Source organism: Falco peregrinus, chromosome 7 (assembly GCF_023634155.1).
Source record: "Falco peregrinus isolate bFalPer1 chromosome 7, bFalPer1.pri, whole genome shotgun sequence".
Lineage (NCBI taxonomy): Eukaryota > Metazoa > Chordata > Aves > Falconiformes > Falconidae > Falco > Falco peregrinus.
Window position 1 is genome coordinate 38,394,280 of NC_073727.1, and position 12,754 is coordinate 38,407,033.

At 35.5% G+C, this 12,754-nt stretch overlaps 1 protein-coding gene across 2 annotated transcripts in view; it reads right to left on the bottom strand.

Annotated features, from left to right (window-relative positions):
- The window catches only part of AHI1 (Abelson helper integration site 1), a 96,874-nt gene that overhangs the window by 67,929 nt on the left and 16,191 nt on the right, over positions 1-12,754 (bottom strand). For both annotated transcript variants that reach the window (XM_055810656.1, XM_055810657.1), the window contains exons 7-13: positions 12,552-12,744; positions 10,684-10,779; positions 9,028-9,213; positions 6,798-6,950; positions 4,672-4,804; positions 3,586-3,709; positions 1,098-1,327 (exon numbers count right to left, since the gene is read on the bottom strand). In XM_055810656.1, the coding sequence (XP_055666631.1) occupies positions 1,098-1,327; positions 3,586-3,709; positions 4,672-4,804; positions 6,798-6,950; positions 9,028-9,213; positions 10,684-10,779; positions 12,552-12,744 (1,115 nt within the window). The remainder of the gene's footprint in view (positions 1-1,097; positions 1,328-3,585; positions 3,710-4,671; positions 4,805-6,797; positions 6,951-9,027; positions 9,214-10,683; positions 10,780-12,551; positions 12,745-12,754) is intronic.

Here is a 12,754-nt window from a genome sequence, read left to right on the forward strand (position 1 = left end):
CATGATACTCAGATTCTTGACCTATACGTTCACTGAGCATCTTGCACAAGAACAAATACTGTTTTCCAACAGTTGTTCTTAAATTAAGCACAAATATTTGTTCTTTATAAAAATGCAACTCTTTCCTCTTTGTAGTACCTACTCCAGTGAATACCTCCAAAAATGAACCACCTAATTACTAATGATGCCACCAATACCAGAAAGTCAAACACAAGTATTTTATTCATTCACCAGTCTTCAACTTCCCACTCTCCACTAGTACGTGTCAGTACCTCTCAATCACTTTTCTGCTGTTAATCTACCAGCTAACATTAGTCACAATAGTCAAATCTGTCCTTTTCTGTCAGTTTTTCACATTCTCTGTCAATGTTGAGAAGTTCACCACCTTCCCACTTCTTCAGTCTAGCATTAAAAGTCTCACAATCTAACTACTGCTGCTCACTATCTTCGTATTGGCAACTTTGAATGACAACATAGTGGAGCTCTTTGCTACTGTTCTGATCATGCGATCATGAATCATACTGTTCTGAAGTTCTGTTCTGAGAGTTCTCTAGAAGCTAGTTTCAGATTTCCTGCTTCTGTTTTTAAGTTAGTACATAATTCTTCCACCTGGAAGAATTCGAGCCAAACCTGCTTTTTTTCCAGCTTACCTCTCTACGCTAACTGCTAGGCTTTCCACCTGCATCCTCATGCATTTGTCTCCTCCGAACAGGAGCATCTGTGCTTTACATTCTGCAGATTCTTGCTGCAATACATACAAAACATTAACTAACTAATAATAGCTAGTTGTAGGGACAACAAAAACTAAACCATGACCAAAATTTGCCCAGTCATCATTGCCTGATCACTACACATTTTTTTGCCTGTCCTTTCTACACTTACTTTTTGTGATTACTCTCCATCTATATCAGGGATTGTGTGTCCCTTTGTGGTCATCCAAATAAGGCATCAAACTAACATATTCATTACGAACACAGCTAAAAATATTCTAATCTATTACAGCATTTTACCTTGCCTCTATGAAATAAAGCAAACTAGGAATGCTCAAGTTGGTCTTCAAGTGAAGACTATTTGAAAAAGTAATACTAAGCACGTACCTTCTGCATCAAAACAAAGCGTGTTGATGAAACTTTTGTGACCATCAAGCTCCTGCAGCAGTTGCCCATGGATTTCTTTCACATTTGCATTCCAGATTCTAATCACTGCGTCATAACATCCTGTCACAACCAAGGAGTCAGCAACTGGATGGTACTTTGCAGTGTAAACAAATGAAGGATGAGGGAAAACTCTCACTGCAGAAGCTGCCTGCATTTCTATTTTCCACATTCTAAAAGGAAAGAATGTGAGGATATCCACTGTAGAAAGCAATCACACACAGGTATAACTGAATACCATATTTTGTGATAGTGGTTCTAGAGGCAAATGCTAGCAAACACTTGCCAACACCTATTTATCCTACCAATTTGTTCCACCTATATTTAATATGGTACTTTCTAACAAGACTTAAGATACAGTTACATAGTACTCTGTCTTCAGAGTACATTCATGACTACTTACTCATTTAATGGACATTTTAAAATACTGAAAAAATTCCATGGAATGGATCAGTTTCTTTCTTTCCAAAGTTATAACCAAATTATTAAGACCTTCTGGGGAATCACTCATTTAAATAAATGGTAGAACAAAAAACCTGCAAAAGGAACATTTAGGACCACTAAATATAAATAAAATCCACAAAAAGTTTTAAAATAACCATTACCTCCCACATATGATTGTGATCTCAAGGATGTTTTCTTCACATAAATTCAGTTCTTACAATTAATTTATTTCCTATCCTTCACCACCCAGAGCTGTAAGATCAGATTTTTCTTAGGAAGTGTTTTTTGTTTGATGCTATACGTTTTATTATTGAGCCTTCCCCAGACATGAGTCCATAAAGAATGGAATGGTACCTGGATCATGAAATACAGGTGGGCACATTTCAGGGTGCTCAGTTACAGTATGCAATTTAATTGTTTGACTGCCACCCCTCCAGGTGGGGTAACTACTTCTGGTGGCTAATGAAGAATTCTAAGCTTACTCTGAGGTGAGTTCATTACAAAATTGCAATTTCTTAGAGTATTGCAACTAACTTGCAACTTAAGGTGCAAAGTTCACAAGGAGCCTACCTATCTTTTATAATGATTTTGCTCTAACAACATAAAAGTTAATTTATTGTTCACAAATAACGTGGGACTAAAGCTTGGGAAGGCTCAAGGGTAACGTAAAACACTATATAAAAAAGAATTCACATAAGTTCCCAAATTTCCCTCCAAATTGCTTTAGAATTTAGCCTGAGAGATGATCCAAGTAATAAACAGATAATGACTTTAATTTTGGTCCTCATCCTTCAGTTCTACCATAATTCAAGAGCAAAGTGCTCCCAAAGTGAAAGGGAAAAAGAAGAAACTCCTTGCCTAAATTAAGGCTTTTTTAAGGAGCTTAAGGCAACGGACAATAAATACAGGAACTAATAACTCGTACAGTGACTATGCACAGTACACAGAAGAAGAGGCAGACCACTACAGTTTCAATTTGCTGCCAAAAATTCAAGAATTGAGGAACAGCTAGGCCTTCTTATAGGCAACAAATGACTGAATCCAGTGTTTACTTCAATATAAAAAAAAAATATCTTCATTTGATCGGCTTCCAAATAAAAAAAATGGGCTAAGCTCTTAAAATACTCTTTTCATGCCTAAATATAAACAGCAAAAAACAAAACAGTTCCACACATACAATACATCATTTAACAATTCTTCTGGCATTTCAATTATGCAACTGCCCATAGCATTACTGCATTGCATAACAGAAACAACAGATAGGGATCTGAAGAGCTAAAAAACAAAACAAAAAAACCAAAAACCCTCCACCCTACAAAAAATTATGAAGTTTCTCAAAATAAAATTGTGCAGTATCACAGCTGTATTTTCTTGTATTTCTACAGTTTCGAGGGTTTTGCTTTAAAATATTAATTTGTTCAAGGTTTAAACATTAACACTGCATTGAAGTACACTTTTTAATTGTAGAGGAAAAAGTGTACATATTCAAGTCTCAGAAATAATACTATCAAATCTCATTTACACCAATTTACATTGAATTATTTAAGTATCCAAAAACTAGGGGAAAAAATTTAAAAATTACATACATATGTACAGTGTGGCAAATTTATATGCATAACTTGAATCTTAATCTTTCAGCTTCCTGTCTCATGTTTAAATTTGAAAACTTAACATTACATTCATAATATGGCAATTTCTCCAAGGACAGAGTATGCCAGCTGTCTCAGTGACTTCCTGAAATCTAAACTTTTTGGTCATTTGCTGCACTGTACAAAATGTGACAGTTTTTGGAAAAGCTTTGCTTTCAAATACATATACATTAGAAACCAATGTATTAAACACGGCGTGATTAACTCCATCACAATTTTTATATTTACACTGTATCAAATCTTTAATTAAAACATTGTAGCAGTTTGTAGTAAGACATGAAATTGGACCACTTTCTTTTCTGCTTCTGATGCTGCCAGAACACCTTCATCATACTCACCTGACAGTGCCATCAGAGGATGCAGTAAGAAGGTATTGATTGTCTTTTGACCAACAAAGATCATACACTATGTTAAGGTGACCATAAACTTCTCTCAGGAGCCGTCCAGAAGGAATATCATACACTAGTGAAGTTTAAATACAAAAACATTTTTTTTAAAGTATTTACAATAAATTATACGCAATTATTAGTGCGAAGTTTAGTTTAATCTTAGGTGGAGTTTTTGCTAGCACAAGTCAAGTTTCTTTATCTTCTCATTTTCAAAGAACAAGATCAAATAGTTGCTGGATATGCATGGATGGCATGCATATACTTCCATCTAGTGGTTCATGGATGTCACAGATGTCTTAGCCCCTAAGAAACCCTTAAGAAACAACCTACTTGCTTTAAATTATTAGAACCAGATTAAGATTATAATTTCTATTTATTTTTTAAAAAAATATTGACAGGTACACGACCAATCTTTGAAATAGATTAATACTGAGATCATTTTCTGGGGCTGTTCCTTGCATTTAAACATTGAAATAATTTTTGTATACTTAAAATACTGTTCTCTCTAAATCTCAATATTCTTATGGAGGATTTAAGAACTGTGAAGAAGCAGTCCCAAGTATGAGTAATAAGGAATATTTGTAGTTCCAACAGAAATGGACCATGGAAGACAGATGCTGCCAGTAGTCTGTCTGGAGATGACAATATTGTGGGTATCTCAACTTTTCATGACAAAAAGTATGCATGTGCAGTGGGGGCTGGAAAAGTTATTTTACTTTAAAACTTATTATCAGAAAACATGTTCTTTAGGCAAACTGATTTAGTATTTCCATTAGACCTCTGCACAGAAACAGTGGGATTTCATACCGTTAAACTGTGTATACACTACCACATAAGAAAAGCTAATTCTGGCCCTGGTAACACAGAAAGAGCATTTTCCTCAATGCTTTTCGGTGCACACAACAATTTACAAAACATGCTTTAAAACCCCACAATTTAAAATTACATCTCTTGCCCTTTAATGTCAAAACTACATGAGTTAGTACAATGAGTAGAAAATGAGTAGAAAAAAAACGCCAAACATTTTAAACTTACAAGCAATGGGATAGCCATTCCTTCCTGCACATGCTGCTGCCAGTGTTCTCCCATCATGAGAGAAGCGAATACAGAAACAGCCCATATCTCCACCTCGCAGTGAAAACAGATGCTTGTTCGGTATGCGGCAAGCCTAGCTTTTCAGGCAAGAATTGGGATAACACAGTTATGAATATTAACTACCCAATGCTTAAAACATTCTGGGTTGCTGTCACGCAACAAGTTTTAAAAAGCTACTAACATCTTAAGGGAATTTAAAAGAAAAATTCAACCTTATAAACAAAGACAGTTCTGCTGCATAACTTGGGCCACATCTAGTTTGCCCCATTTTTACAGACAACTAGCAAGTTTTAAAAACCTAAGTAAATGTAAGATTGAATTAAATTTCCTTAATCTTAAGAAGCTCTTAAAGATTACTATCGCCAATAATAGAAGCTGTAGAGTTAAGACTGTAAGTCAAGCTTCTTTAAGGAGTCTAAGCACAGCTTTTATAAACTTAATGATTGCAGAGTGAACTCAAGACGACTAAGTACAGGCACTCAAACTTTCGGTCTACCAAATCACCTTTAGTATTCCTCATCTGTATTTCAATTCCTGATTTTTTTAAGCATAACTGGAGATGAAACATTTTTTAAAACTGCACAGGTATTATAGTCCCCCTTCCTCTCTCCTGAAGTATTTCCTCTTTTTCACCCAAGGGCTTTTTGTCCAGAACTAAATTCAAAGGGCAATTCAAATATGCAGAGTAGTTATACGATTATTTAACCTAAACCCGATTTACCTTTACAAATGAAACATGAGTATTAACAGATTCATATGCATTTCATATTTAATTAATATATCAAATAATTCATAATTCTATAAAACATTTTGGAAAAATAACTTCATCCATCTATCTATATCTATGGAAACATACAACTGTATTGTGGTTCTTTAAAAAGATAACTTAGATTCAAAGGCAAAAATTAAATGTATAAAAAGGAAATAATAATTCTGAATGACTATTCATTTTTAAGCAAGCACATCTGCTTTAATATTCTTTGGCTAACAGGCATGCCAAATCACACTATCCTTACTGACACTTTTTCACAAGACAGTGCATCACAAAATACATCATTGTTGCTACTAAAGCTCTCCAATATTTACATGGACTGCTTTAAGTATAAGTGAGCTGTCAAATGTCATTTCTATGATGGCAGGTAAATATTCTTAGGATCATATTTCTCTTAGCTTCAATTACACACTTATATTCAGAATGGCAACTTTCTGAAAAGTAACAAACATTAACATAAATATAGGTATCCTGCCATTTTTGGTAAGAAAATTTCCATTGTAAAAACAGACTCATCTATTCTTTGCAATTTTATTACTGTTAGCAAACATTACTGGCAAATAAAATTAAGTCCACGTACATTTATGTGTTCTTTTTAAAAAGATCTGTACAAGGAGTACAGTATGGAATCAAAATAAAGTTCAATATTCTTTGGTAACAAGTCTTTATGTTATATTATTCAGTTTTTGATAGAACCATGAACTCATGCTAATGCCACTCTACAGAATAATACGAAATCACTGCATGGACATTCTATATATAGTTGCAAAAATATTCCCGTTTTATGGTTGCTTATTTCCATTAGCCAGAGTGACCTAGGAGGTAGGATGAAGTCAGCAAGAACCTTCTTAAGAAGGTTCCTCAATTAAAGTTCCTTCTGTTATACTGTAAAAATAACTTTAACGGAGGGAATTAAAACAAAACAAACAAAAAAATAAAAAAAAGAAAAAAGCCCAATCACAAAACAAACAAAAAAATATATTTCCAATCAAGCTGAAATCTGAGATTTGCTATCTTAATTCCACTGCTTGAACAGCCCTACACTTTCAAATTCCTAGACAAATCTGTCGAGAAAAATACCTGACCCAGGAAAAAATGGTTAAATCGGTCACATTTGGTAAAGAAGATAAGCATCCACTACTACGTTTGAGAGTTCTTTATGTTTTTTATTTTGTTTATTTTAAAAAAAAAATTGATTTAATTAATTACTTGCTTCATAATAGCTATATGATAAAAATAAAGTTATAAAAAGACAGTCGATCTTTAAATTATTTTCCTTTAAAAAACATTTCACCTGTCCAGGCAATCTTGTCCATTTAAATGGTTCCTTTTTCTCCTCTGTAAAAGGTTCATGTGATTTTTTAGATCCATCTCTCTGAAGCTCACACAGTGCTGCACTACTTTGTTCCTGCTGAACAGCTATCATAGAGCGGAAAGAAGGAGCAACCTTAAGGGAAACAAAAGTAACTATCAGGAAAAAGTAGTTTTAAAATTTTAATTTCTGAAAAGATTAAAAGGTACTTTTTTAACTTCAAATGTATTGCATTATTACAGCTGAAAAGTAGAGACTGGAAAAAGCTTAATACACATAAATTGCATAGCAAACACTAACCAGCAAGTCAGAAAGTAATCTGAGCTTTCAAAGTTGTCAGTCAGATGGTATTAAAGATTTTTCAAATAATGGATACTTTTCTATTTTTATTAACTACCCAGGCCAGTGAAAATCAGTAATACTCTACTACCTGGTGAAGGTGTTGTGTTAAAATAAAAATAAAAAAAAAGAAAAAAAGAAGAAAAAAAAAAGCATTTCAGCACATACATAGTTCCAGTGACATTAATCTACCACCTTCACATCAAAATACTGCTTTGGCAACAAAACCCATTCATGATACCAAAAGATATTACCAGCGTTATGTATTGAACAAACCATGTTCAACTACTGCAAAGCGAAAAGGACTGACATTTGTGATGTTAATCCTGGGTCAAGCATATATACTTTCCAAACTTCTGCATTTACTGAACTTTACCTACAAGTTACACCAAGCCTGAAAACACAGTAAGCCTTAATGCTGTGAAGCAGCCTGGCAGCCCCATGACGGAGGGGGACAGAGGCCATTAAGAGGCAGCTGCAGTTCTGATCAGTATCACTAAGACAAGTTCAGAAACACATCTGAATACCAGGCAAAATTAGTTCTCATCCCAGCTGACAGTTGCTAGGTATCCATTTCAGGGTGAATAAATGTCTAGGTTCCTGTGACTAAAAAGGGAGGCTGGACACCTACTATGCTAGTAGAAACCAATTTAGGAGCTTGAATCAGTTGTCGACACATAGATGTCTACTTCCATGCAAGATGCTGTTTTATCTGAGACATCTATTTTCATATCTACCGGCCCATGCAAGAAGTATGGGATATCTGGGCCCTTCTAGAGAACCAGGAAACAAGGCAGGATCTGTAAGAGATCTTGAATAGAAGCACAAATCTATGCATAGAAAAACGTATCATGCCATGGCTCTTATCTGGAGCTCAATCCCAGCCTTGGCAAGTCGGGCGTTTATCAGAACAAGAATGAAATTGTATCAGTAGCCAATAGATTCAAGTCAAGCACAGCTCAGAAAGTTGCCCACTCATCACATCACTTGAACTGCACAGACAACTGTAAAGTAGGGGCAGCTGTAAACCAGTGATAGCACCTAAACATAGCAGGAAAACACTTAGACCATGGAGAAGACAGGCTCAGAAAACTTCCAAAAAGATGAAGCACAGCTGCTCAAGGAAAGCACACAGAATTCTTAAACTACCTCAGCAGCTGACTGAGCAAGAGATGTGCAGATATTCCAGTATACAATTAGAAAAATGTCCCAAAACCATAAGAACTAATCCCACAGATTAGTTTGGGTTTGTAACACATCTAAGAAGGCTTCCACAGATTAAGAAAGACTTAAAACAGCTGCAAATACACATGGAAAATTATGTAATAGAACAATGTTGTACTCACATTGTAGAACAATAAATGCTGTATTTATTTTGAATACACATCTCTGCGCATTCCAATGTAACCCTGTCTCTAAAGAAGTTTTCATTTGAGAAAAAAAAACCAACTCATTATAACTTGAGGGTGCAGGGAATCAGAGTTAAGTGACTTACAACTTCTCTCACTTACAGAATTTACACACCTGCATGAGTCCAGTGACTTAAAATGCCATTTCTCTAATGAGAAGGAATATCAAACTTCAAGAAAGAACCCTGAAAGTTTTCTGTAATTGGCAAAATATGAAAAATTGCAGATGTGAAAGTACACCTATTTTTCAAATATAGCTATGAAGGGCTGAGTTTGGAACACAACTTAAGATGCGAAGTTACTATACCTAGTTATATATTAGTTATTTTATATACTGCATATAAGTGCAGCTTTTCTATACATGCATACAAATACACACACTCACATGCTCTAGCTAGCTACTAGTTCCTACAGAAAAGTCTGCATATTTGTAAATATATTTATATATTATATATTTCACTTACATGATCTGGCAGTTTTATGCCTCTTACAGTTACATATAATGTTGATGGGTAACGCTTTCTAGGACATTTTACCCACCAGTCATAAATCTCAACAACATTCGAATGCGACTTGGTCCTTGGAGGAGGGTAATATAACTGCAGGCGGAGTTTTCCATCAATGTTTAGAACTCCATTTGCACCTACAAGCTGGAAGGGTGATCAAAAAGAGGAAAAAAATGTGTTACATTAACATAAAAGTAGCAACAGTAATTATTTCTATTATCTTAAACAACTACAGTATACACTCTTGAAATCCACTTCCCATTGGGAAAATACACTATCCCTAAAAGTGGTAATGAAGTAAACACCCTCAGGATCAAATCACTAAGATTAAGCTTAGATTGCAGCCTAGTTTTGAAACATGCTTTATATGCACAAAAGAAATACCCTGTCTGTGGGAAGACCTCTGCAGTACCACTTTCTTGGTAATTACTACTTGCTGGAATCACCTAAATCTCAAAGGACTCTTCAGATCTGCCCCTTTTGAACTCTGCAGCAAAGGGCATTGGTAAGGCTTTGACTCAGAGGAGAAGATACAGCAAAACATCACTCTTTCTAATTCAGACTTTCAATCTTTCCAATCTTTCTTACTCAGAGAAACTAAGAATTCTCCCTACTGAATGAAAGAACTAGTGTACTTACCGTGATTAATACTGACTACTGTTCATCAGGACATTTCTACTTTCACTGGTACAAATGAAAGAATAATGCAGACAGATGCAGTAGGAATGAAGAACAGGTGACAATTTCATTTGTATTTATTTACGAGTTGGAAATGCATCCTTCCCTTTGTTCTGGAGTAGGGTTTACTGGATGCCTGGATGCACAGTTCCCACCAGTTATACAGCCCAGACATGGAACAGAGGTCTGGTATCCCAGTCGATTCATCCTGGGCAGAGCTGAGGAGAGACTTTGTATGGAATGATACGGGGGTCCCTCTCTCTTCCCCTAAACATGCATTCCATTATCTTCTCCTCTGTTTCTTATGTTGGGGACTGCTCAATGGCTGTCAAGATCTACCATTCACAGGGGTAGGTGTAAATCCTTTGGCAGATTAAAGCTTGTCAGCTCTCAAAGGCCAAATTGGCACATTCAAGTCTCTCCTAAAAGGGTAAAAACGTTCATGACATGCTGGCAAAATTATCTGTACCTCATTGCCGCAGCACTTTCATGCAACTAAAAATGACAAGCATTTTATAATTAGACTTGGGACTCTTTTTCAAAGACTGGCCAACTGAAAATGTCACCAGAATACAGAATAGCTGAGGTACAGAAATTAGTGGATTTGTCATTTTCTTTGTGGACACAATCTCACGAACACACAGAAAACCCTCAAAGAAGACATCCTCCTGTAGTTTATGAAAAAAAAAAAAATCATGCATCTTTTATACTTTCTTGAAAAATACTTAATCTTTACTGTCAAGCTTGTTACTGTGAATTTTATCAGGTGAAGGAAGAGGTAAAGGAGAGAACAGCCAAGCAACTGAGGATTTGTTTTTCCATCTCTGTTGCCTGGAAATATTAAAAAAATGTTTTCCCACTTAGTACGGTTAGTATCTTTTAGACAACTGAATAAAAAGATTTATAAATTTTGTTTCATTTAAACATTTGCAATACCTTTAGAAATGCCCAACAGATTTTTCGGAAACCACATTCCCGAACTTGCACATCAGAGTTGGCTCTCACTTCATCCATACTTAGAAAATCAAGGATCTGAAAATATTGGTAGGAATATAAATATATTTTTAATTAATATATACCTCATGATAATTAAAAAAATACTGCTTTAAATATGCTAGATGTGATTCACTAAATTAAGCAGATTTCAGTTTTAAGCAATTATAACAGACTTCTTCCACGCAAGTACACAATCAGAAAGAACACATCCTTATGCATTTACCTGATGATTGTTTATTAATTGCTTTAAAAGAAAAGAACTTAAGTCTGGTCTTAAAAAAGTATTCTTGCTTTCCTTCTGTCTCAATGTGTAAATTTCATAAATCCTACATAGTTCACAAATCTGAGAGCCAAAAGCAGCTGCATGTTAATGTAGCTGGAAAATGGCAGTCAAAGAGTTAGTTTTCATTTCCTAGCTTTATCACTTATGTCATAGAAAGGTTTGGGTTGAAAAGACCTTCAAAGACCATCTAGTCCAACCCCCGCTACCATAGGCAAAGACATTTTCACTAGATCAGGCTGCTCAAAGCCCTGTCCCATCTGACTTCAAACACTTCCAATGATGTCCAAAACATTCTTCATTTTTCTAGTCAGTGACCAGAATCTTCTTATATTTGGGCACTCCTGGAAGTTTATTTGGCATACAAAAAAAACCCTTGGAACCAAGCTTTTTTCAAACTGCTATTTCATAAACCATGCTGAAGTCAAATGCATGTTTTCAGGATAGTCATGCTTTTGGTCCCAACATTAACGTGATTTCCATGAAGAATCTTTACATACCACTGTAATTACTTCTGTGCTAAGCAACTAAGGACTCCTATTTCTATAAATGTGTTTGTTTATGAATATCACAGAACATATAGAAACATACAGTGATATCATATATACAATCTATTTGAAATATAAAAAACAAGGAATGAAAAATATTTCCTGTATTAGGTTTCCATTTTCAGGTTACTATAGAACAGGGGTCCTCAAAATGTTTAACCAGGGGGCCAGCGCGCGGATGCAGCGGCAGGCAGCCATCTGCGGCTGCTTGGTTTCCCCCTCCCCAACCCCTGGCGGGTGTGGGGCAGGGGAGTTCTGTAAATACCGGGGGCCGGACTGAGGACCCTGGGGGCCGTATCCAGCCTGTGGGCCGTAGTTTGAGGACCCCTGCTATAGAATCTCTCTTTACAAATATTGAAATACTAAAGCTCAAAATCACGTTGAATACATATCTTACAAATTTTCTTTTAAAGAAAAAATGTATTGGAGGACACATTAATAACTACTTTGTGAAGAACAGGAGAGGAGTAGACGTCTAAAATGTTAGTGGACAAAAAAGCAAATAGCTTGCTCGTTGGTACAAGGGAAAAGAGGTGTTGCTGCAAGCAGGCAAACTCCATCTTTAAGTTTCTGGTACTTAAGCTTCTTTTCAGATTTCAAGAATGTGAAAAAGTAAGAAGTTATATCCTTTGTACATGGTGCCATCGCTCCTGATCTGGAGCAATGTTACCAGCCTTTCCCAGATGTCTGACAGTGATTTAATAAGAAATCCTCCTTACTACTAGCAAAGCAGTTTGCGTTTGTTTGGGGGTTTTGGTTTTTGTTGGTTTGGGGTTTTTTTGCTATTAAAAAATGTTTGCTAGTATTAGCAACTACCAATACCACATTTTGGTATGTCCATTGAATTCTGTATCTTAAGACTATGCTATTAACCCAATATAACTGAACAAAAACATCCAAATCAGTCAAATATATGCTGTTGAAGAAACAAACAGAAAATCATAACATGCATAAATTGGATGTAAAATATTTAACCTCACCTCAAAAAACAGGATTACCAGAGGGCTTTCTTCCGTGTTTTGAATAAAATAACTAAAACGCTCATTAAATATGACTTGCTCCTCCCATTCTGGAACCGTTGATTTACACTGTCTGAAGTCATATGGTTGGGTCATAATAGGAAGAATGTGCTCTATTTGTTCTTGCTCATAATAAGATGAAACTTTCCTCTTGCTGTTTGAAA